Here is a 27,534-nt window from a genome sequence, read left to right as displayed (position 1 = left end):
GAGGTTATCAAGTGTCGAATTCGGATTCTAAATTAAAGTTTGATCTCTTATCATGAAAAAAAAAAGATGTTTGAATTTTTGAACCAAACTTCAAAATTGATAGTATATGTGAATTGAGGTAGGGGTGGTAATTTTATTTTTCAAAATGGTAAAGAAAACACTAATTTTAGATATTTCCAAGTTGATATTGAAGGAAAATCACACGAAACGACTACATGAGATGAACAAAACGGCAACGCGGAAACCAGGACTCGTCTTCTCCTTCTGGCTTCTCCATTTTCCCAATGCGCTACTCTGTCTTCTGCTATTCACCTTTATCTCTCTACTCCGCCTTCTGGCTTCTCTCTCTTCTAAAACCTCTCCGGTTCGACGAAATCTGAAGCTTTTTACAATCACATCACTCGTTTTCTTCAATCTAACCTTGATTTTCATGTCATGAGTACTCGCCACCGCCCTCCGCCGCCGCGCCCTGGTCCGCCGGACGAAAACGAACCCTACAATATAATACCCATCCACAATCTCCTTGCTGACCACCCTTCCCTTCGTTTTCCCGAGGTTCGTGCTGCCACTGCTGCCCTACGAGCAGTGGGTAACCTCCGGAAGCCGCCGTATGTTCAATGGCTCGATCACATGGATATTCTCGATTGGCTCGCCCTCTTCTTTGGGTTTCAGAAGGATAACGTTCGGAATCAACGGGAGCATCTTGTGCTTCATTTGGCTAATGCTCAGATGCGCTTAACCCCTCCTCCTGACAATATCGATACCCTCGACGCTACCGTTTTACGGCGTTTCAGGAAGAAGCTGTTGAAGAATTACACCAATTGGTGCTCCTACTTGGGGAAGAAGTCCAACATTTGGATCTCGGATCGTCGGGAGGCGGATCAGCGCCGCGAATTGCTTTATGTTTCGTTGTACTTGCTGATATGGGGTGAGTCCGCTAATTTACGCTTCGTTCCTGAATGTATTTGTTATATTTTCCATCACATGGCCATGGAACTGAATAAGATTTTGGAGGATTATATTGATGAGAATACCGGACAGCCTATATTGCCCTCTATATCGGGCGAAAATGCTTACCTAAATTGTGTTGTTAAACCCATTTACGAGACCATAAAAGCTGAGGTTGAGAGTAGCAAAAATGGTACTGCCCCACATCGTGTTTGGAGGAACTATGACGACATTAACGAATATTTTTGGAGTAAGAGGTGTTTTCAGAAACTCAAATGGCCCATTGATGTGGGTAGTAACTTCTTTGTGACTTCTAGCAGGAGTAGGCATGTAGGGAAGACTGGGTTTGTTGAGCAGAGGTCTTTTTGGAACTTGTTTCGAAGTTTTGATCGTCTATGGGTAATGTTAATTCTATTTCTCCAGGCTGCAATTATTGTTGCATGGGACGGGAGGCAGCCATGGTTTTCGTTGAGGGAGCGAGATGTCCAAATTAAGCTTTTATCTGTGTTTTTCACTTGGAGTGGCTTGAGGTTTCTGAAGTCATTGCTTGATGCAGCGATGCAGTATAGTTTGGTTTCAAGGGAAACTTTGGGACTTGGAGTGAGAATGATAATGAAATCCATTGTTGCTGCAGCATGGACTATTCTGTTCGTGGTGTTTTATGTGAGGATTTGGTCGCAGAGGAGCCGAGATAGAGTTTGGTCTACTCAGGCTAACAAGGACGTCGGCAATTTTCTTATTGCAGCAGGCGTTTTTATTGCTCCAGAGGTTTTGGCGTTGGCTCTTTTTATCCTTCCATGGATTAGAAATTTTATGGAAGAGACCAACTGGAAGATCTTTTATATGTTGTCCTGGTGGTTTCAGAGCAGGACTTTTGTTGGCCGTGGGTTGAGGGAAGGCCTAGTGGACAATATTAAGTACAGCTTGTTCTGGATTCTGGTGCTTGCTACAAAATTCGCCTTCAGTTATTTTCTGCAGATCAAGCCCATGATGGGTCCGACGAGAGCACTGTTGAATTTGGGGGATGTGACCTACGAGTGGCATCAGTTCTTTAGGGGGAGTAACAGATTTGCTGTCGTATTACTTTGGCTTCCTGTTGTCTTGATCTACCTCATGGATTTGCAGATTTGGTATTCAATCTACTCCTCTTTTGTTGGGGCAGCTGTTGGGTTGTTTGACCACTTGGGTGAAATACGGAATATGCCACAGTTGAGGCTGAGGTTCCAGTTCTTTGCCAGTGCCATTCAATTTAATCTAATGCCTGAAGAGCAACTTCTGAATGCCAGGGGGACACTGAAGAGCAAGTTTAAAGATGCTATTCATCGGTTGAAGCTTAGATATGGTCTTGGCCACTCTTATAAGAAGCTTGAATCTAATCAGGTTGAGGCAACTAAGTTTGCTATAATATGGAATGAGATAATAACCATTTTCAGGGAAGAAGATATTATCTCTGATCGTGAGGTTGAGCTATTGGAGTTGCCCCAAAATTCTTGGAATATTAAAGTTATTCGCTGGCCATGTTTCCTTCTCTGCAATGAGCTATTGCTTGCACTCAGTCAGGCCAAAGAATTAGTAGATGCTCCTGACAAATGGCTCTGGCATAAGATATGCAAGAATGAGTATAGACGCTGTGCAGTCATTGAAGCTTATGAATCCATTAAGCATTTGCTACTCCAGATTCTTAAGCATAATAGTGAAGAGAAATCAATTATGACAGTTTTGTTCCAAGAGATTGATCACTCTATCGAGATTGAGAAGTTCACAAAAACATTCAATATGAATGCATTACCAGAGCTCCATTCCAAGTTGATCAAACTTGCTGAACTATTGAACAAACCTAAGAAAGACACTAACCAAGTTGTGAACACTCTACAGGCCCTTTATGAAATTTCCACTCGAGACTTCTTCAAGGAGAAGCGAACAGGTGATCAACTAATAATTGATGGATTGGCTCTCCGTAACTCAACTTCAACAACTGGGCTCCTTTTTGAAAATGCTGTTAAGTTTCCTGATGCTAGTAATGAGAGCTTTTACCGCCAGGTTCGCCGTTTGCATACCATTCTTACGTCTCGGGACTCTATGCATAACATACCAATAAATCTTGAGGCAAGGCGCCGACTTGCTTTTTTCAGTAACTCCTTATTCATGAACATTCCTCATGCTCCTCAAGTTGAGAAAATGATGGCTTTCAGTGTTCTGACCCCCTATTATAGCGAAGAAGTATTATACAGCAAAGAACAGCTTCGTACTGAAAATGAAGATGGAATCTCAATTCTCTATTATCTTCAGACAATTTATGTTGATGAATGGAAAAATTTCCTGGAACGTATGCACCGTGAAGGGATGGTGAAAGACAGTGAAATTTGGACAACCAAGCTAAGAGATCTTAGGCTCTGGGCATCATTCAGGGGTCAGACACTAACCCGAACTGTGAGAGGAATGATGTATTATTATCGAGCTCTCAAAATGCTGGCATATTTGGATTCTGCTTCTGAGATGGACATTAGGGAAGGATCACAAGAACTTAATTCTATGAGACGAGAAGGTAGTATTGATGGTAGTGCCTCAGATAGGTCAAGTCCGTCTAGGAGCTTAAGTAGAAAGGGCAGTTCAGTAAGTTTGCTTTTTAAAGGCCATGAGTATGGGACTGCTTTGATGAAATATACTTACGTGGTTGCCTGTCAGATCTACGGGACCCAAAAGGCCAAAAAAGATCCTCATGCTGAGGAAATTTTATATTTGATGAAAACCAATGAGGCCCTGCGAGTTGCCTATGTTGATGAGGTTTCTACTGGGAGAGAAGAGAAAGAGTACTACTCGGTTCTGGTAAAATATGATCATCAGCTAGAGAAGGAAGTGGAGATTTACAGGATAAAGTTGCCTGGTCCCCTGAAGCTTGGAGAGGGTAAGCCGGAGAACCAAAATCATGCTATTATCTTTACACGTGGTGATGCAGTACAAACAATTGATATGAACCAAGATAATTATTTTGAGGAGGCACTCAAAATGAGAAATCTCTTGGAAGAATATAGGCACAATTATGGAATTAGGAAGCCCACTATCCTGGGAGTTCGAGAGCATATTTTTACTGGTTCTGTTTCATCACTTGCTTGGTTTATGTCAGCTCAGGAAACTAGTTTTGTCACATTGGGTCAGCGGGTTCTAGCTAACCCATTAAAAATTCGTATGCATTATGGTCATCCAGATGTGTTTGATCGTTTTTGGTTCTTGACTAGAGGTGGAATTAGTAAAGCATCCAGAGTAATCAACATCAGTGAGGACATATTTGCTGGCTTTAACTGTACGCTGCGTGGAGGAAATGTTACACACCATGAATACATCCAAGTAGGCAAGGGGAGGGATGTTGGATTGAATCAGGTTTCCATGTTTGAAGCCAAGGTTGCTAGTGGAAATGGGGAGCAAATTCTTAGTAGAGATGTATACAGGTTGGGTCACAGGCTCGACTTCTTCCGTATGCTATCATTCTTTTACACTACTGTTGGATTCTTTTTCAACACAATGATGGTAACTTTAACTGTATATGCATTCTTATGGGGGCGACTTTATCTTGCTCTTAGTGGCATTGAAAATAGTATTGCTAGCGAATCTAATAATGGGGCACTTGCTACAATATTGAACCAGCAGTTCATCATTCAACTTGGTCTTTTCACTGCACTGCCAATGATAGTAGAGAATTCGCTTGAACAAGGCTTCCTTCAATCAATCTGGGATTTTTTGACCATGCAACTCCAGCTCTCATCTATATTCTACACATTTTCGATGGGAACTCGTGCTCATTATTTTGGAAGAACAATTCTTCATGGAGGTGCAAAATATCGGGCTACAGGCCGTGGTTTTGTCGTGCAGCACAAGAGTTTTGCGGAAAACTATAGGCTTTATGCTCGTAGCCATTTCATTAAAGCAATTGAACTTGGTTTGATCCTTACTGTTTATGCATCACACAGTGCAGTATCTTCTGACACATTTGTTTATATTGCCATGACCTTCACGAGTTGGTTCCTCGTAATTTCATGGTTGATGGCCCCGTTTGTATTCAATCCTTCTGGTTTTGATTGGTTGAAGACTGTATATGACTTTGATGAGTTCATGAACTGGATATGGTATCGTGGCAGCATATTTGCAAAAGCTGAACAGAGTTGGGAAAGATGGTGGTATGAAGAGCAGGATCATTTAAAGACAACTGGGTTTTGGGGAAAGGTGCTGGAGGTGATCCTTGACCTCAGATTCTTCTTTTTCCAGTATGGTATTGTATATCAGCTTGGAATTTCTGCTGGCAGTACGAGTATTGCTGTTTACCTGCTGTCTTGGATATGCGTGTTTGTGGCCTTGGCAACTTATGTCGTTGTAGCATATGCTCGGGACAAATATGCTGCAAAAGAGCACATCTACTATCGGCTTGTCCAATTCCTGATTATTATACTTGCAATAGTCGTTATAGTTGCCTTGCTTGAATTCACATCATTCAAATTCAGAGATATATTCACTAGTTTGCTGGCGTTTCTTCCCACGGGATGGGGATTACTGTTGATTGCTCAAGTACTCCGTCCCTTCCTCCATTCGACCATACTCTGGGACATTGTTATTGCTGTGGCACGATTCTATGATATATTGTTCGGAGTGATCGTCATGATTCCCGTGGCAGTTCTATCATGGTTACCTGGGTTTCAGTCGATGCAGACGAGGATCTTATTCAATGAAGCTTTCAGTAGAGGCCTTCGAATATTCCAGATTGTTACTGGAAAAAAATCCAAGGTTGATCAAGATTGAGGTAATTGCTTTATCTCCAATGTTTGCAATACCATCTCTATTCAGTTTGGTCAGTTTCTTTGAAATGGTAACTGATAATAAAAAGTTGTCATTCATTTCAGGGTTAAAACGTCAGCATCAGATGTAGAGAAATCATACAATTTAGTCGCCAGTGTTCGTGCTTTTATCCAGAATCGCTTTGCATAGTCTGAGGCAGATGTGAACTCTCCTACTTGTGATTATATTTGATTCACGTTTCAAATTTGTGTACGGATCAGCTTCTCATAGGTAAATTTGTTGGTAATTTTGGGGGAAGTTTTATGTATTATATCCTCCCACAGAAGAATCCGTTGTAATAGATTTGTCTGATCCGATTATTGCTCGAGTTATTGACATTCTTTCTTTCGCATTTGCAGTTATTTGTTGATGTAAAAATGAACAATGCTTGTAGCTTTCCATAGCCTTATACTTCTACTTATTGAGTTTATACATTCATTTTTTGCAGCCAATCCTGACATCTGCTGTCGTTGGAACACTTTCCATTTTCATCTTGGCCAACTTGTAAATAATAGTTATTTTAGATTACATGAGTTCCAAAGAATCAACATTACCATTTCATCGTGAAGTTTGGACACGGAGTTGAGTTATGAAATTTAGATTTAATATGTAGTTAAAAAATCTGTGTTTGCAGTATAAAGTTGTAAACTGAAATTTTTCGATATATGTATAAAATAGAAAAGGAGAGATGATAAACTTCAATAATACACAATAATGAAGTTGAGTTATTTAATACCAATTTTATGAAATTGGTGGACAAGATGGTCCATTTTTTACCATGAGAAAAACATTCACAATTTCTGATTTAAAACGTTTTTTTATTGATTTTTTGTTTTGAATAACTTAAAAGCAGCCCACATAGATATACATATATTCTTTTAATCTTGAAATTCGCCAACATTTTTCCTTTTACTGATTTACAAGTTCATGTTAGTAAGATGGTTCTACCATCCCCAGATAACATAAGAATTCCTCAGAATCCTCGTAGGCAAATTAGCTTTGATGTTGTTAGCATTACAATGATGTCTAACTTACGTCTTGGTCTTCAAACTCGTCTCTTGTGGACTTGAACTAACGAAGTCAATGGCAGACACGACTTCAAGCTTCCGAACCTCTGTAGCTAGAGAGGTTTGCTAAGAAGCAAGACACTCACATTATGGACTAATAATTTAGATGCATACTAGTAGGCAATTGCAGCTTTGGAGAGGACTTGAAAAGTAAAATAAAATAGAATTTATGACTTATATATTTGCTCAAAAAACATTACAGCTTGTACCAGTTCATGTGAAACTCAATACTATATGTTAAACTAACTAATCTATTCTGAATATGTATCAACAAAAGAAACAAAGGGCAGAGAGGCAGAATATAGCAACAAGTGAACAAATTGAATTCTCTCAAATAAGATATGAAGATCACCATCTCTGAGCACACACATACTTCAATGCTTTTAGCTGTTGGGCGTCTCCACCAATTCTAGCCAACCTGCATGATTGCTCTATAATAAGCTGATATATCGATTGTCTTTCCCACGGAACGATCCCAAAATCATCGTTACTCTCTTCCATTCCTTCGACAAGGAACTGCCATGCTAAAGAGCCAGCTCCCGATCGCTTCCTCTTGGCAGATTTGTAAATGACGTCATAAACAGTTTTGTAAAATCTATCTCGTTGAGCTGGAGTGAAGCCTTTGTTCAGATCTGACAGTCCAAATTCAGTAAACATGACTGGCTTCTTCATCTCTATATCACCATCTTCAATATGAGAAAGCATCCACTTGGAAACAAACTTCAGTTCATCTTCAAAATCTTGATCATGGAACCTAATTGACATAGAATGTTAATTTTGTTATATAAATAATTGGTTTAAGAGCATATGCATGACTAGAATCATTGATTACTGCCATCCAAGTTTGCAACTGGGGTTCATCAATGCTTACCAATGGTCGGGGTAGATATGAACAGAGGCAAAATCTACATTTGGGATCTCAGAATTACGGATGAAATCAGATCCAAGTCTTGATGCCCACTCTTCCGGGTTCACAGTAGACTTCTTGCGGCTATTTGGACCATAAAATCCTTCCAACCCAACAGTCAGTAGATGTTTCTTGTCAATCGATTTAATGTAAGCTGTCATTTCTTCAATCCATTCCTACAATTTTATTCCTCAAAATAAGCTTATGCATAGATATAGAAACAATCTTTCTTTTTTTTTTGGGGGGGGGGGGAACGGTTGGGGATTTCATATTGGAAAAATGGGACCTCATCCTCTTAAGAAAATAGATGAGCTACTCCTCTCATTGGCAATTGGTTTTGAGATGGAACCCCATGTAATCTACTAAAAACCGATCTTCTGCCGATGTCACAGAGCACTCTACCGCTCAGAACTCCTTGCGACAGGGACGTCCCACCCATCGCGAAATAGTCGGAGCCCTAACGCGATGTTTTTTTAAATTGTCGCCAAATGGACGACCGTTGAATAAAAAAACATTGCGATTGAAATGAGTAATGCATTAGGGCTCCAACTATTTCACGATGGGAGAGACATCCCTAATGCGATAATGCTCTGTGACGTCAACATAAGGTTGGTTATAATTGATTTTTTAGAATTGGGTCATTCCACATTAGTGTCTCTAGGATTGAGCCATCCGTACAAAAATCTCGAGAAACAAATATAAGGATCAAGCACAAGGTCAAAATGAATTAATACAAGAATACTGCTTCTGCCATTTACTGATAAAAATATATTGTTCCACATTGGGAGGTTCGTTTTTAAACCTTGAGTTAACTCTGGTAAAATTCACTTATAACATGGTGAAAAATAAACGTAATTTTCCTAAAAGAATTCAACTTGAAGAAAAGTTGAGGTTGAGAAATACCATGCAGGAAGCTCATAACTTTCACACGGCAAAGATTGAAAGACAGAGAAGTTGAGTAAAGAATTCCAAGCTAAAATCAAAATTGAGCAATCAAAAGACTCAAACTGGAGAACAATATGTTCAATGAGGTTCAGTATTCATTTGGTTTAACATCAAGGCGCAAGAAAGAATGAAAATCTTACAACTTAATTGACCTTAGGAGTATGAAGATTTAAACCAAGAGTCCATTTGTTTCAACTTTCAGAAATCAGAAGAATCAAAGTCTTAAAACTTACTTGTAGTGTATCGCCTGAAGCATCGGTCATGCAACGTGGCTCATTAATCAATTCCCATCCAAAGATGGTGGGATCATCTCTATATTCAATTCCAGTGATAGAGTTCTTTCTTGTCAGGACAGTCTGAAAAATATAGTGCACATTAGAACCACGAAACATCATAAGGTAGCAATGTAAGATCCACAAAGACGAGGATAAGAATTTTTGTTTGGTCCAGAGAACTAATGCCTTATACGACGACAAATAGCTATTGGATCAATAAACTAAGAATCCACAGCATAGTTCAAAATGAATACCCAAACCATCAATGTTATGAAGCATACTGGACAAACTCATTGATATACATGGAATGTACCTTAATATAATTTTTAAAATAAATGCGTATCGATGGATCATAGAAGAAGGAATCATTAGAAGAGCTTAAACCAACACCGTCTTGCCATGCCCACTTCACATACTGAGTCTTCCCACCGTATGCTTGCAAGTTGTTGACTAAGCTAAGGAGAAGTCTTATCCCATGCTGCCTTGATTCTGCAATGACATGATCCAAAGCCTGCCACCAAGAAGAATCAGTTAAAAGTTAAAACTTCAGCTGATAGCAGCACAACTTCACATACCCATTTGAGCGAATCCAAAATATCATCAAACCAAACAAATTGTTACGGAAAACATATATACATACATGTTTTCTGTATATAGTTTGGATAATGTGTCATTTTCCTTGTTTCTTAAATAGAGAGAGAGAGAGAGACATGGTAATAGAAAGTTATCTGGTTCTTCCATGAATTCCAACCCTCAGAATATGAACTTGAAACTATTTTGTCAAGTAACAAACAAAACCAGATTGATCTTCCAGCAGCAATCCAAGTTATAATACTTCTTAATGGGTTACAGAACGTGAGAATTCAAATCATACTCCATTAATCCAACTTTAAATGCCGAAGTCACCAGTAACAAACAGGGAACTGACAGAATTTATTGTCCTCAGTCTAATTTATTCATCTTAATCATAATGGCAAGAACTACTGTTCCTTTTCCAAGCACATTATGCAATTTATAAAGTAATTCCATATTGTTTTATAACTACCGACACAGTTCTTATGTCGGTGGAAGCACCCAAGCTCTGCATTCTTTGGCCAATGGAACCTTTCTACCCTTGCAGAATCACTTCATCGCTTTCTAAAACAGACATTGTCATAAAATTTCAGACAAAGGAAACCAATTACAAACACAGAACCAGAGCATTGTGTGTAGAATCAAACAAAAGTTCAACAAATGAAAAACTCAATCACAGAAATGCAGCTCATCATCATGATAGAACCCCAATATATAGCAACAAATGTCAGCTAAGAGTGCAAAATGAATACCTTAAAGACTCGCTCGTTAAACCTGCCAGGAGAAACCTGGAGGGCATTGTAACCACCATCGTTGAAAGCCCAAGTCCGGCAAACTGTAAGCCCCATCTTCCTCGCCGCCTGCAGCATCGCTCTAATTCTAGGCTTTCTATATTCCTCAACGGCATGGTCCATAAACCAATAAGAATTCCATCCATTGATATAAAACGCCTTCCCATTTAACATGAACTGCGTTCCATTCCTTTCTACAAAATTCACTATGGGGATTACTTTAGTATCCCCAATCCTAAAATCCCCAAACGACAAGTAAATGAAAGCCAAACAAGATGCAAATCCAAGAATCGGATAAAACAACCCGTTCCCCGCCATCACTACGAACACAATATAGGCGGCGATGGAAAACCCACAACACAAATCGGAACAATAGTTAAAAAAAACTCAATGTTTATAGCAATCTATCAAAGAAAACCAAAGAACGCTCATACCCAGATGCGATTTCACAACAATAAACCACAAGGAACAAGAATGTCGGCAAAATTAGCCGATCTTATGGTACACCCAGATCCCTATTTCTACCACAAATGTACGCCAACGATTCTTCGTGGGGATTGAATACTAATATCAGTCGCACTTGAAACTAACGGCAATTTTGGGTTTTGATGAATTTATAAGATTGAAGAAATCAAACCAAAACTTGTAGCCCAAAAAAGTAGCCAAGAAAAATTAATGAGAGATTAAGCAAAAGAAGAAAAAAGAGGTTGAGAGAGTATGGTGGAATGTTGGTATCGTTTGATGGTTTAATTAGATCTGCAAGCCCTCTTGTTTTCTCAGTCTTCTCTCTCACGACCCAAAAAAGCAACCGTCTTGTTCAACCCACGTTAATGGGCTATTTTCAAAATTTCAACCAAAACAGCAGAAATTAAAATATACTCCTGTTCCCCCTTTTCGCCATTTTCTGGTTAAAATCTTTCAAACCCCATAATTTTCTTTCAATATACAGACAAAGATCATCTTACCACTACAGTGGATCTCAAAAAACTTCTTCTGAATCACTCACATGTTGGAGTTTTTCTCTGTCTCCCATTTTTTTAAGCTATTTCATCTGAGAATCTAAGTCTTTATGCGTCAGAAAATAGACAAAGGCAATAAAAATAGTTTAACAATTTGTACATTTGTCCACATTGGTAGATGGAGAATATTGTAAGAAGTAATTTATATATGGAAAGCTAAAAGGATTCATCAATGAAACAACAGCCTTTATTAAGTAAATTCTTGAGAATTGTTAATTATGGTGAAACTAATGAAAGGGCAACCACAAAGAGGCATTGATTTTCATGTTGATTACAAGTCCTCATGATTAATGTTGTCATTATTGGTTAGAAAGTGGATTAGTGAAAGCTGGCATTTGGTGATTAGTACAAAAGTAATGTCTGATTAATGAGTTTTTCTTGATTAAGAAATGGGGAAGTAAACATTTTTCCCCTTTGATAGAGTAATTGAAATTGGAGGCATTTTAAGATGTTGGGATGGATTTGATTTGATTAATTATTTTTTAAAAATTATTCATGAGATCCTTTTATGAGTAGGAGCCGACAAAAATGATATAATTGGGTGAGTAGGTAATTGTTATACAGTGTTTCTGTTGCGAAAGGGAACTGAAAATAAAATTATTATTATTATTATTATTATTATTATTATTATTTATTTATTTATTTATTTTTTAAAAAGAAAGATTCCACACTCGTATCTCAAAAGGGAAACTCCATATTAAGTAATTAAGTAATGTTGGATTATTGGTTTTCTTTTTGGTGTTTTTGACCAAACAAATTAGGAAGAGTAATTTTCTCTTGGGATATATGTTCACAAGTCCTATGAGATTTGTGATTGATTTTATTTGGTATTCTACACTTAAGAAACGAGAAAGAGGATTTAATAGTAGGGAAGCTTTGGGCGCTATTGAAATGCTATTCGTTTCCATAATACTCATGTAGATGTCAAATCAATCTTGTAGATAGTTGAGAAAGATTTTGAGATTTATAAGAATAAAAGGATCGAGTTTCCTTAAGAGGATACTTCGTCCCACCTGTCAGTCAATTGTTGGAAGTGACCGACCATGGAGTTGTAGAAACCCAATGTTGACTGGTTGGGGTCTGTCCATCACAACAGTACGTGTTGGATCATCTGTGATGAGAAGTGCAATCTAGTTGGTGGGGGATGCACCTTCATCTTGTCCAGTTGGCTAATTAAAGTTTTAGAAGCCAAGACCATTGTTGATGGTTTATCATATATTTGGGAGGTGTGGAATGGGAAAAATCCTTGAGTGGTTGTGGATTTGACTCATTTGAAGTTATCTCGCTCCTGAATCAATTAGAGTCTGATTTGTCTGTTGTTAATTCTTTTGTGGAAAAGACTCTTTTTTTAGTCAATTTTGTTCATGTTTTATCTTTTTGTAAAATTCTTAGAGAGGAGAACAAAGTTACTCGTAATCTAGAAGCTATTGGGTTATTTTATTTTGTGTGAAGCTCACAATTAAGGTCCATTTGGGCCCATTATGTTTTAAACTATAAAAAACTTGCAGTTGGTTGATTGTGTGTCACGAAAATCGAGAAGAAAAAAACAGCGGTGAGAAATTAGAAAGAAAAATACAAAATATGTTAAAGATTTGAAGTTGGTTCTAGTTTTTAAGGATGTTGTTGGTATTGTCGTTTGAGATATAGTTTAAGTGTCTTTTAAATTATCCCTCATATTGTCTCTCAAATTGCTAATCTTATAGAATATTTTTTTTCTTATAGAAAATCTTGGATGGTTTATTCCTTAAGGATTCTTTCTTTTCAATGTTTAGTTGAAATTTTAGGGTTACACTTTCAAAGTTTAGTGTGCCATTTTTGAAAGATTTACCGTGTGGATTGTCTTGTGTCTTTCCGTGTGGATTGTCTTGTGTCTTTCGGCTGAAACACACAAGTGTGTTCATCCTTCAGATGATGAAGGCTTGTCATGGTTATTGATCTTGAGTTTTTCTCGAGATCTTGTTGAATCATCTACTACAGCTTGAGAAAGAATTCTCATACTTAGAATGAGCATAAGTTATTCAAGTGAAGGGAATTTCGTTTGAAGGTGGAAAGATAACTAATCCTTGAGAGTAGGTCTTACACTTGGGAGGAGTTTGAGTGATCATTTGCTAATGTTCTCATACTTAGGGGGAGCCTAAGTTTCATTGATAGGGAGTTCACACCTAAGGGGAGCTAAAATGATCTTACACTAAGTTAGGTTATTTGTGTATCATTGTGATCGTCAACTATTTACAGATAAGTACAAAATCGTAATTGCTTGATTACATATTAATGAATTTATCTTGTGTGTACAGAACTAAGGTCGAAAAGATTGAGAAATAGACATAGGTCATCGAAAGGATCTCGGAGACCCACCAAAACACGAAAGCCAGAATCTTTCAGAAAATGGATTCCTATTCGAAGAGTGCATAACCGCATGGATAAGCTCACACTAACCCATCCCCAAGACATAGGTGATATTGTATCGAACTAGGTCATAAAACCTTATATTCTATCTTTTAATTTTTCTTTCTGCATTTGCCTTATTGTCATAAGAATTGCTGGAACTTTGTGTTTAACAAGTTACATTGTGTGTCAGATAACTTGTATTTAAGAAAAGAATACATTCTCTACATTAGTGTATTTTAGCCTTTTGGAGGTCGATTTTTGGCTTGATCAAGCTAAAATTTTGACAACATATTCTTAACACGAGGATATTTAATTTGGATAGTGGAAGTTTCTTTTGTAGCTACCTACAGTCAAATTATAGTGGGTAATTGGGTTGCCACTTCAAGTGAGATCTTTCTAATTTATCATTATCTATTGTTGTCGTTTGTTACTGAGATTTATTAATCTTGAGATATCTATTGTGTATACATTTAATTTTAACTTGGAAACTGTTGTAACCAATTATTGATTATATCGGTCCTTGGTTTTTATTCATCGCTTTGAGGAGGTTTTTCTACGTTAAAATTGTTTATGTCATTTCTTAGTTGATTATTTTCCTAGAGATTTATACAAAATGAGATAATTGATCCAAAAGATATGGTGTTTATTCCAACATAGCTTTGACATCTTTTTTAGATTGTCTGACTCTTGGAAGGAGGTCTTTCAACCTACTGTTTTGTCCTTTATTCTTGAGAGGGATTGATGCTTTCGTGTTTGTTGGTGGTTTCTAGTTTTATTCATCTCATCTTAAAAAAAAAAAAGAACTTTGTTTGATTATAATATCATTTTATTTTTTTTTAAAAAGTTAATATTTACTTTCTCTAAGTTTTAATTATAATTTTTATCTACATGAAAGAAACACTTGAATTCTTAATTAAATTAAAAAAAATAAAAACATTTCAAAAGTGTTTATTATTAAAAGGAGTCATTGCAAATGATTCTAACACTTTTTTTTTTTTTTTTTTTTTTTTTTTTTTTTTTTATCATACATACATATCTTTTTCACATAATTAAATCAATTAACAGATACATTTTTTTTTGTTATTGAACTAAAAATTAATATTTAGCTCTCGTCTTTTCATAATTTCTTGATAAGTTTATTGGTTTGGTTTACGATAATGTTGTGTGTGTTTTAAAATAATGAAATTAGAAACAATCTTGAAGTGCATAAAACTGTCTCCCTTAAGAGAACAATGCATTAACTACAACAGAACATTAATTAATTAATCTTTCTAATATATATATTCCTCTAATTTTTAATAAATACACAAAACAATTAGTTTGATTCAAACCACATCAAAGAAAGATTTTTAAAAAAAATCCTATTTTGGTCCTAATTATTCTTGTTCTATTTTGATTTCTAAACTTTCAAAAATAGACATTGCGATGCGAAAAGCTTTGCTTGGAGAAATAGAGGGAACATGTATCACACGTGCAAAATCTGAAAAAATCCCACATGAATTCTCTACCATACTCGGTATTCAAGAATCAGTACATGAAATTTTAATGAATTTCAAAGAAATTGTATTGAAAAGTAATCTGTATGGAACTCGTGATGTGTCTATTTGTGTCAAGGGTCCTAGATGTGTAACTGCTCAAGATATCATCTTACCACCTTTTGTGGAAATCATTGATAATACACAACATATAACTAACCTAATGGAGCCAATTAATCTTTATATTGAATTAAAGATCGAGAGAAATTGCGGATATCGTATACAAATGCCAAATAATTTTCAAGATGCAAGTTATCCTATAGATGCTATATTCATACCTGCAAATCATTGTATTCATTCTTATGTAAATGGGAATGAAAAACGGGAGGTACTTTGTCTCGAAATATGGATCAATGGAAGTTTAACTTTTAGAGAAACACTTCATGAAGCTCTCGGAATTTGATTGATTTATTTATTCTTTTTTACATGCGGAAGAAGAAAAAGAAAACTTCCATTTAAAAAACAATAAACAGAAAGTTACTTTACCCATTTTTACTTTACATGAGAAATTGGCTAAACTAAGGAAACAAAAAATAGAAATAGCATTAAAATATATTTTTATTAACCAATCAAAATTACCTTCTAGGATCTATAATTGGTCCAAAATTCATTTATTTGCATCAAGTTTTCCAGGGGCTCATTCAAAACTTATTCGAACTATTACTCAATAGAAAATAAGAGCTTTAGCTTCAACTTATCAAGATAGAGGTAGGCAAAAAAGCAATTTTCGACAGCTGTAGATCGCTCGAATAAATGCAGTAATTCGATCTAACAAGGTAGACTACAGTTATAGTAGATTCATACACAATCTGTACAAGAGGCAGTTGCTTCTTAATCGTAAAATACTTGCCCAAATCGCTATATTAAATAGAAATTGTCTTTATATGATTTCCAATGAGATCATAAAATAAAAAGATTTGAAAGAATCCAATGGAATACTTAAAATGGAGTTCTCTAGAGACTCCGAGAAGGTAGAGTAGAAATTAGTATGATGAAATATGACAATATGATAAAGTGATCAAAATGAAATTATGTTCAATAAAAAAAAATGATTTATTCTTCTTTCACTATTCTTTTTTTTTTCTTTTCGTTTACGACACGACAATCAAATCTAGATTTTTGGATTTTTCGAACAAAGCATCAATCTGCGGTTGAGTTTGGATTAGAATTTTAATTCAATTAAAGAGTAAGCCTATTTATTCCTGGTTCTAAGACCAATAGTTCTAGCGGTCGACTCGCTTCTTTCAAATTGTTTCTCATTATTAAGAAAAGGTAACAAAGATAAAATACGAGCTTGTTTTATAGCAATAGTAATTAAGCGTTGTTGTTTTAAGGTCAATTTATTTACCTGTCTAGATAATATTTTTCCTTGTTCACTAATAAATCAACTAATTAAACTCATGTTTCTATAATCAATTTGATCCCCGATTCACGAATGCTTTAGTCTATAAACTTTTAAAAAATCTTTATTTTGGTCCATACTATTAAGATTTTGTTAATTCTCATAAAATTGCATCTAGCATGCATTGAACAAAATGAAGGTGAAGTAAAATGCCAACAACTAACACGCCAAAATACTAAACGACCAGAATCTTGAACAAAAATTGATTTTTGAGTTCTATAGAAAATCGCTTTACCACCTAATTCAAAATTGAAACCCTATATTTTATAGCATGATTAACTTATTTGACAGCCTAGTCATCTAAAAATACAAGTCATCTCATCATTTTGTTCAAGAGTTAGCAAAATTTTAATAGCAAGAAAGAGATGTTCATGGGGTGGGGTGGGGCCAGGGATGCCATTCCTCGTCTCCGTCCTCACTCCCCATTTCATTCTCCATCCTCGTGAAATTCTCCACGGGGATCAGGGCGGGGATTCCCTGTAGGATATTCACGGGAATCGGGTTCCCCACGGAAAATTTTTCCTTGTTACTTCTTTTTCTTTAAAAAAAACCAATTAATTTAAACCACTAATGTTAGCAAATTTTAATTAAATAATTAACTTTATCACTAAATTATTTATTATGGTTAGTTTTATATGACAATTTGAATTTAACTCAAATTTTAGCCTAAAAAAACTAATTAATTTTTTTAGTAGAAAGAAATAAATATAAATCAAATTATTCACATATATAATCTAAATTTAAACATGAAATTTAAATGTAATATTTATATAATGATAATAATAATAACATATCATTATATAATTATATTAAATAAATATGTAGGAGCTAATTAGGAAGAGGATAGGGGACAGGGAACAGGGTGGGGGTAGGGACGAGGACGGGGAATGCATTCCCCGTCCTCGTCCCCGTTTAACTCACGGAGAATTTTCTTCTCCCACTCTCTCCCCCATTCCCCGTCTAACTGGGGAATCTCCACCNCTCGTCCCCATTTTGCTCATTGAAATTTTTTCCCCTCATTTCCCGCCTAATCGAGGAATCCCCGTCCCAAACCATCCTCGTGGAAAAATTAGACATCTCTAGCAAGAACCAAAGTAAACACTTTTTAAAAGTCCAGGAACTAAAATAGATATTTTTAAAAGTTTAGGGACCGAAATAAGATTAAAATTTTTTAAATATGAGAATGAGGCTTCAAATACTATCTACCAATACAAAAGAATTCACTTCCTAGCCATAGATATTCTTCTAGCACAACAAATATAGGAGAATAAAAAATTGAACTTCTGAATTTAATAAAATGAATACATGTAAAATTGGAGCTGGAAAATAAACATCAAAATTACCCTTTTAGGCTTATAGAGAGTGCAGAGAAATTAGTTAAAGTATTTAATAAAACATGAATTTTTGAGTTCATAATGAAAGCAGTAATTGTTGTTTTGGCAAAGGCTACCGACAGCAGCTAGTAACAAAGAGGAGTACGTACAATTAAGAAAGAAGTTGTACCAACTTTATTCTAATAAATAACACTTTATAGAGAAGCCTTTTCAAAATTGTATATGTAAAATGCTAAACCAAACAATTATTAGATTTAGTTGTTCATATTAAACTTATATATATATGCATTACTGGCTAAATTATCATAATCCATGCTTCCAAAATTAGGTCAGAGATTTAATCATTTAAAAATTGGTGGACCTACTAATATGGTTGGTATAATTAGATTAATGAATTAAGACATAAAGACTTCATATTAAGTGTCACTATTTTTTTAAGATTAGATTTAGTTTTTTTTTTCTCGAAAAAAATCCCTCTAGCATCCACGTCATTAATGCGAAAGAAACTATAATTTATCTTGTTCGTACAAAGTTTTCAATAATGTGACATTGAATCTCTAACATTTTGGTTTAAGAAATATGTGTAAACTCTAGTTTGAGTTATGCGCCGTCAGTGTAGCTAGAGCTTTAGGGCTAACCTAAGTTATAAGTGAGACTTTATGCCGTAGTTTTGTTATTCAATTGCTTTATTTATTATTATTTTTTAAAAAATTTATTTATTCAATACAAATATAGATAAATTAATAAAAACCCAAGCCACAAAATTAATCAGAAGTATTATAAATATTATGATAATAGATACCTATTAGATGCTAATATTTAGTGTCCATTGACCATATGTCATGTCCTTATTTCTTAAAGTGTTGTTCATGTATCTCAACATTACATATCATTAGTGTCCATGTAATTCACTCTTACTTGTTAAATTGTCTATAAATAGTGGCATTTGATAGGTTTTGAAAGACGTACGTTTGGGTAAAATCCATGAAAATTGGAGAAAGTGGAGATTTTAGAGAAATTTCTTTTTTCATATTTTGTTAATTTCTTTTATTTTCTTTTCTTTTATTTATATATTATGTTTAATTTAATTTATTATTATATTATATTATATTTATTTTAATATTATATTTTATTGGTATCTATATTCTCGTTATGCTCCTCAAGTTCATAACACGTTATCAGCACGAGCTCCTATTATTTTTCCTGCCAAAAGGTGAAGGAGTATTATAACACGTAACGGAAAAATTCAGAATTAATACGCACTTAAACTATACTTAATTTGAGTTTTAAACATGCTACTCATTAGGTTTTCATAAGAGGGTTTGAACAAGATAATACCTTTGTAGTTCTCTTCACGATTTCAGCAGAACCTCCACAAGTTTGAGTTGGATTCTTCAGATAGACCACCAACAAGATCTTCTCCACTATGCTCAAGAAGGAATGTGTGGTGGAAACACTCTAAACAAGCTGAATAGAAGATGAACCTGAGAGAGGGTGTTAGGGCTTTTAGTTTTGCAACAACTAGGATCAAAATCTCAGAGATCTCTCTAAATTCCATGTACGAAGCTTTATTATATAGACTCATTTCAAGCATTAGAACATGGCGGAATGTAGGGCAACTCCTACTTGGTATTGATTGAAGAACTCATGGTGGAATTTGGTGATAAAACACCATAAGAGATGTTAGTGATTTTTTTCAATTTTTGGGGAAAATCCACTAACTCAAATCAATTTCAATGAAATTGATTTTCTTTTTAAATAAAATTATTTTATTTAAAATTTAGTTTTATAAAATTTAATTCAAAATTAATTTAAATAAAACTAATTTAATTAATTTAATATCTTAATACTAAATTAATAAAACATCAATTCCACTAATATGATTCAAATTTGTATAATCAATATTTAAATCATAATTTAAATATTAACTGATTCTCCAATCTCGTTTTAATTTCAATTAAATTAAACATTTTAATTGCATCGTATACAATCAATTGAAAAACTCTAAAACTAAATTTGAACCTTTCAAATTCATAACCCTAAATTCAAAATTCATCCAATCAATACTCAATTTATTATTCTAATTTATGAGCTAGTAGAGGGATCTATTGGACCTGATCATGAGCTCTAACAATTTGTAATCAATTGGTTAAACTCTTTAAACCGAATTAATTACTTTTCGTTAACCATCAAGACACACCACTATAGCTTGATAACTACTTTCCTCACTTTAAATGTATTTCTGTCCATGTTAACCATAATCAGCAAGTCGATCATTCACAGGTCATTCGTATTTACAACTGGGTCCAAATTATCATTTTACCCCCGTAAATACATCTTGTTTCTTAAGCTCCCACTAACCCTTTAATGAACAACTGATTCATAATACCACTTATGAATTATGTCCCATTCTATCATGAGAGGGCGGGCCCCGATTGTTCAAGACCAGGATTCAACACTTAAGAGAACAACCTATTTGCTAACTCGAAAATGAGTAGGAGTGAATTCCATCTCACGAGGCTATGTCCCCAACTATCTATCCGGTCTTATCCTCAAATGGAAGGCTTATTGAGCAGTGCTGTTGAACTACTCTCACACATGCAGATCAAAGGACAATCCCAAATAAACAAGAGCTCATAGCTAGCTCAAGATTAAGATCGAGTTATCCTAGGTTACTTTAGTATGAAATAGTCCGTTTTAATAGTAAACGATCATTATCAAGAAAAGTGACTATTTCGTGGTCCAGTCTTTAGTAAACTCATTGCATATGATGCCCCCACCCACATGTCTCTGCATGAATGATCTGTGGATCACATCATTTGTATTACCTATATAAAATGAGCCGCATCCAATAGTGTTACCAGGATGAGATACCCAATTTCATCCGTAGGCTATATACTATTAACTTGATCCTATTTATGTACATAGAGTTAAAGTATTCATACTATAGCCATGGATATGTTTATTGGATTTTCATAATAGAATGCAATATCAATCAACTCTATCGAATAAGATACTCAATAATATTTTATTGACAAATAGAATGTTTAACACGAAATTTACGAACTGCGAGTTCTAGGACATTCCCAACAAAAGGTAGGCCATAAAGGTATGTCGGTTTTTCTCTCTTCGTTATAATTAATAAATTAAATGTTTACATATTTGATATATATTAAGTTTCTAATATAAATATAATATTTTTTAATAGTGTTACTATGAAAATATTATAAAATTAGAATTTGTAGCATTTAATATTAATGATAATAATTATTTTTCATTAGTGCTTGATGCCAAAATGCACCTAAATGCCATAAAAATGTGATAATCAGAAACAATTTTGTCTTCTTAAAGCTCATCGTAAATGGATGCACTTGAGACTCCAAAAATTTAAATCAATACATTAGATAAGACATTTTTCTACATTTTATATATGTTGGAACGTGCACATGCACAAGGGAAGTAAAACGGATTTTTAGTATTCTGATTATGTTAATTTATAAGGAATAAGCATGCAAATAAATGTAAAAGAAAAGTTAGAGAAGCCAACTTTTGTAGCTCCAAATTGACCACCAATTTTGCTTCAATCTCCTTATGAATTGACTGTTAACTACCACGGGAGTCTTTCCGACTATTCTCTAGTCTTAGAACAGGATGGTGGGATCCGGTGAGTGGCAAAAATAGGAATGAATTTAGTATAGAAATTGAGAGAGAATTGAGGACTTAATTTCTAAAACTATTTTAGAATTTCTAAATTGACAAGAAAAATTTGTTTTTCAATTAACTTGAAATTCACCAAATGACCAAGAAAAAATAATCTCTATCAAAGTATCCTATTTATAGAGTAATTACATGCAATTCATGAGTTAACCAAATTTTGACAATTCAAAATACACTCAATTTAGTGGAATAAGTGATAGTTTATGGAATCAAGGCTTTGCTAAATGAGTTACTCACTAATTCACTAAAAGTTAGATTTTTCCACTAAAAATCATTCTTGGATCTTTCCACTAAGTGAAGTCAACATTTTGACTTTAGTCAAATTTTGATTAAATACAATTTTAACTCAGAATTAATTCAAAACTAATTTTTGAATTTCCCACTTAATGAAGTCAACTTTTGACCTCTGACCTTCAAAGCTTGGTGATGTCAACATTTGACTTTGACCAACTTTGATTAATTCCATTTAATTCAAAATTAATTCAAATAATTACTTTTAAATTAAATTAATGTTAAATAATTAAATTAATTTAATATTCAATTATTAAATCCAACACTAATCTCGATGAATCCTTATTCATAGTTTTGATATTTAAATCTTATTTAAATATCTCAAACTCTCTCTTTATCATTCAATTCTCAATTGAATGATTCAATTCTCAATTGAATGACACATTATTAAATATATCACATATATTTAATGCTTATTCCCTAATTAGGTTTAGTCAGATATGAGTTAGTAGGGGAACCTAATGGACTCACAGATCATGAGCTCCAACGATTCGAGATTAATCGACTAAAGTCTTTAACCTAATCAACCAACATTTGCTAACTACCGGGACACTCCACTAAAGCTCAATAGCTGCACTTTCCTCACTGTAAATATTTTTTTTGCCAACATGATTTAACTATGATTATTAAGTCGATCTTTCACACGTTGTTCGTAATTACAGCTGGATCAAAATTACTATTTTACCCCTATAATACATCTTGCTCCTTAAATCTCTATTGATCCATTAATGAACAATTGGTTTGTGGTCCTACCACTAAACAGAGTCCCTCTCAATCATATAGAGGGCGAGCTCCTTGTTAAGACTAGAAGTCAGTACTTAAGAGAACAACCTATCTACTAACCTTGAAATCGAGTAGGAGTGAATTCCATTTTGTAGGACTATGTCCCCAGCTATCTATCTGGTCTTACCCCTAAAATGGGAGGCTTATTGAGTCAGTGCTGTTGAGCCATTATCATCCATGCAGATTATAGGATAGTCCCGAATAAACAAGAGTTCATAGTTAGCTCAGGATTAAGATCGAGTTACTTTAAGTTATCAAATTGAAACTGTGAGTTTTAACAGTAAACGATATTATAAAGATAAATGAATATTTCGTGGTCCGGTCTTATGCAAACATATTTTGTATAAGATGCACCCCCTCGCATGTCTCTACATGAAAGATTTTAGGATCACATCGTTTGTATCATATATAAAGTGAGTCACATCTAGAGTATCCTCGGGATAAGGTACACAACCCTATCTGTATACTTATAGGCCGTTTTGTCTATATACTTGAACTTGATCCACTTTTATGTCTCTACATAAAGTTCAAGTATTCATGCTATAGCCAGAGGTTCGTTAGTTTATTGGATTTAGGTTTTTAACAAGTGCAATTCACACATTCAATAACAACTTTATTGAATAAATCTCAATAACATCTTTATTGCAAATAGAATATGTTTAATGTTTAAAAACTGCAAGTTTTAGGACATACAACCCAACAGGATATGGTCATGTGGTAGTAATACCGAGAGAAAGGTTTCAAACAGTATTTTGAATTAATTTCATGTCTTCTCGTGGGTGAACAAAATAATGAGCTATTGATGAAAAATCATGAATCTCGACTAACTAGAACAACACTATTCTCTGAAGTGAATGTTGTGAATGTTAATAATCGTGGTCGAAGCCGTGCTTGTGGTCGAGGTCGTGACCATGATAGAGGAAGAAATAATAATTATTTTTGTGGTGGTCATTCTAATCATTCAAATTTCAAAAGAACCACACAAAATGATGATCATAAAGGAAAGACTTCACAAGATAAGAGTACTAAAAGTATTGAAAATAAATGCTTCCGATGCGGAATGACTAGCATTGGTCACGTACTTGTCGTATGTCAAACTACTTAGTTGATATCTATCAAGTATCCCTGAAGGAAAAAGAAAAAAATGTGAAAGAAAATTTTGCATGCTAGGATAATGACATATTTGACTCATCCCATATAACAAATTTTGATGTGGCAAACTTCTTTGAATCTTTTAAAGAGAAAATTGACAGAATTGATGGAACATCAAGTGTTTCCTTTGACTTTAAAAATGTCTAGACTTAATGTTGTTTTTTTATTCATCTCTATGTGTTTTTCCTTCTTAGTAGATGTTAATATTTGTATATTTAAAATGTTGTTTTTCTTATTGTAGTTATTTTCTTTTAAAGAAAAAGTTTGGATCATTTTCATATGTTGGGTGACTAAAAAATAAGTAAAGATGATCTATGTCTGGTAGACAGTGTAACTACACATACAATACTTATAAGTAGAAATATTTTTCCAAACTGACAATGCTGGAAGCAAAAGTCAATACAATATTAGGTTTTGCAAACCTAATTAAAGGGTTTGGAAAAGAAAATTTTATTTTACCTAGAGGAACAAAATTTACAATTGACAATGCATTGTTCTCTAGTCAATTATAGAGAAATCTACTTAGTTTTAAATATATATGTTGCAATGTTTATCATTGAAACTGATAGAAAGAACAATATGAAGTATCTTATATCATATCTACTGTCTCATATGAAAAACGTATATTGGAAGAATTGCCTGCTTTATCTTCTGGATTATATTATACTCATATACAAGTAATTGAAACATATGCAACAATGAACCTGAAGTTCATGAATGCAGACATATTTACAATTTGGCATGACCGATTAGGTCATCCAAGATCTATAATGATGAGGAGAATTATTGAGAATTCAAATAGACATCCATTGAAGAGCTAGAAGATTCTTCAATCTAATGAATTATCATGTGATGCTTGTCCTTAAGAAAAAATGATAATTAGACCATCACCAGCTAAAGTGGGGAATGAATCACCTAGATTTTTAGAACGAATTCGATATGTGTGGACTTATTAACCCAACAAGTGAACCATTTATATATTTTATGGTATTAATAGACGCATCCAATAGATGGTCACACGTGTTCTTATTATCAAATCGAAATATTGCATTTGCAAAATTACTTGCTCAAATAATTAAGTTAAAAGCATAAGATTATACAATTAAGACTATTCGTCTTAATAATGTTGTTGAATTTACATCCCAAGCATTTGATAATTATTGTATGTCAATTGGGATAAGTGTTGAATATCCTATAGATCATGTTCATACACAAAATGGTTTAGCATAATCATTCATAAAACGTTTGCAGTTAATTGCTAGTCAATTGCTTATGAGAGCTAAACTTCTTACATTTGTATGGGCACATACCATTTTGCATCCAGCATCACTTGTATGCATTAAGCCAGTAGCTTATCATAAGTATTTGTCATTACAATTAGCTTATGGTCATGAGCCATATATTTCCCAACTAAGAATTTTTGGATGTGTAGTTTATGTTCCAATTGCTTCGCCACGACGTATTAAGATGAGTCCTCAAAGGAGGTTAGGAATATATGTTGGATACGATTCCCCATCAATTATTAAATATTTTGAACCCCTGATGGGTGATGTATTTATTGCACGATTTGTTGATTGCCATTTTAATAAGACAAATTTTCCAACATTAGGGAGAGGAATTAAGAAGTTGGAAAAAGAAATTACATGGAATGCATTGTTATTATCTTAATTTAGATCCCCATATAGATTAATATGAACTTGAAGTTCATAAGGTAATTCATTTGCAAATATAGCAAATCAGTTACCAGATGCATTTATAGATGCAAAGAAAATAGCTCACATATATCAGCTACAAATGTTCCACAAAAAATTGATATCCCAACACAACAAGTTGTCACTAATGAGTCTGGAATATATCAGAAGCGTGGTAGACTAGTGGGTTCCAAAGATAAAAATTCTAAAAAAAAAAATTAATAAATAGTCAAGAAGACTTGGTTGAGGATATAAATACCTATGAAGAAATCCTTGGCATGACTAGTTAGGAAGGTGAAATACCTAAAGATAATAATGAGATTTCGATAAACTATATCATGATAGGAAAAAGATGAAACCAAATTAATGTAGTTATCGACAATATTTTTGCATATAATGTTTGCTCTTGATATTATATCTGAAATTAAGGATCCTGAACCAAAATCTATTGAAGAATGTCAACATATAAAAGATTGGCTTTAGTGGAAAGAAACAATTAATGCAGAATTAAACTCACTTTCAAAACATCAGGTTTTTTGACCAGTAGTCCCAACACCAAAAGGTGTCAATCCTATGAGATACAAATGGATATTTGTGAGAAAAAGAAATGAAAATAATGTGGTCACAATTTGGAGTTAATGTCCTAAATCGAGTGTATCTTGTAGTTTATAAAGACAAATTATATATCTAATAAAATAAGAGGTATTTTATTAATGATTAAACTGTATTAATTCAATCCAATATACTAAGATCCAAGTTTATTTTATGAAACTTTAACATGTATGTAGAATCATGTTTAAGTATTAACCTAAATGGTCTGTAGTAGATGGACAAGACTGGGTACCTTATCCTGGTGACACTACGAATATGGTTTGCTTTGTAAATGTTACAATTGTTGTAAAGTGCTATAAATGATTTGATCCTGATTGTTCATGTGGAGACATGTGAGTGAGGATATTCTATGCAAAGAGTATGTATAGGACCGGATCGCGAAATGAATAGTCTATCTATATAACAACGTTGCTAAAAAAAACTTACATTTCACTAGGATGACCACAAGTGACATGACCTGAATCCTGAGTGAGTTATGAACTCATGTCTATGAGGATAATCCTTTGATTTGTATGGGTGAAAATGACCTTGTTAGCCGACTCAACAAGCCTACCATTTTGGGACTTGTCTGAGTAGAGAGCTGGGAATACAACTACACAAGATGAAATTCACTCATTTCCCGACCTTAGGAAAAATAGATAACTTACTCCCTTAATAGCTAATTTTGGGTCTTGAACATTGAGGCCTCAACCTCTCACTGGCCTGAGAGGTGTTAGTTTATAGTTGGACTATAAACTGTTTGTTCATTAGAGGGATCAGTGGTATTTAAGAAGTTAGATGTAACTACATGGGTAAAAAGATATTTTGACACAGCTATAGTTATGTGCAATTTGTGAAGGATCGACTCACTGTTGATTGGTTATATTTGTGGACATAGAAATAAATTTACAGTGCGAAAAGTGTAGCTATCGGTCTCTAGTGGAGTAATCGGTAGTTAATGAAAATTGATTAATTTAATTAAAGAGTTTAATTAATTAATCTTATATCATTGAAGCTTCTAATCTGTAAGTTCATAAGATCTCCTTGTTAGCTCACTAAAGGATATATAAGAGGAATGATTTTAATTGTTCAAATCAATTGCATATTAATGAGATTAATATTTTATTGTTAATTATAGATGTGATCTATAATTAAGAGAGAAAAATATTTGAATGAGATTCAAATATTAAAGAGACGTATACATATAAATATGTGATAATTATATGTTGATTCATTCTATATTAAATATGATTTAATATAGTCATTTAGTTGATTAATTAATGATTAATTAATTAATTAAT

General features: G+C 34.1%; 2 protein-coding genes and 1 non-coding gene across 4 annotated transcripts; 2 read left to right on the top strand and 1 right to left on the bottom strand.

Moving 5' to 3' along the window:
* The first annotated feature begins 205 nt into the window (after positions 1-205).
* LOC120088553 (callose synthase 12-like) lies at positions 206-6,393 on the top strand. Of its 2 annotated transcripts, XR_005484960.1 has the most exons (3): positions 206-5,737; positions 5,838-6,003; positions 6,221-6,393. XR_005484960.1 is itself a non-coding variant. In XM_039045944.1 (2 exons), exon 1 carries the CDS (start codon positions 436-438, stop codon positions 5,734-5,736), a length of 5,301 nt encoding a protein of 1,766 aa, XP_038901872.1. In that variant the 5' UTR covers positions 206-435; the 3' UTR covers position 5,737; positions 5,838-6,393. The 2 variants fall into 2 exon arrangements, 1 of the variants encoding a protein (XP_038901872.1); XM_039045944.1 differs by having other exon boundaries at positions 5,838-6,393.
* Positions 3,377-3,457, top strand: LOC120089568. The gene has a single exon (XR_005485243.1). It is a non-coding gene; the product is annotated as a small nucleolar RNA J33 (small nucleolar RNA).
* Positions 6,394-6,982: 589 nt separating the features above from the next.
* Positions 6,983-11,426, bottom strand: LOC120088688 (mannan endo-1,4-beta-mannosidase 2-like). Its single transcript, XM_039046107.1, has 5 exons — positions 10,292-11,426; positions 9,280-9,477; positions 8,925-9,047; positions 7,711-7,922; positions 6,983-7,593 (listed from the first exon to the last, which is right to left on the bottom strand). Exons 1-5 carry the CDS (start codon positions 10,646-10,648, stop codon positions 7,188-7,190), a joined length of 1,296 nt encoding a protein of 431 aa, XP_038902035.1. The 5' UTR covers positions 10,649-11,426; the 3' UTR covers positions 6,983-7,187.
* Positions 11,427-27,534: the final 16,108 nt, after the last annotated feature.

The sequence above is a fragment of the Benincasa hispida genome, chromosome 10 (assembly GCF_009727055.1).
Source record: "Benincasa hispida cultivar B227 chromosome 10, ASM972705v1, whole genome shotgun sequence".
NCBI lineage: Eukaryota > Viridiplantae > Streptophyta > Magnoliopsida > Cucurbitales > Cucurbitaceae > Benincasa > Benincasa hispida.
This window is presented reverse-complemented; position numbering and strand designations above follow the sequence as displayed.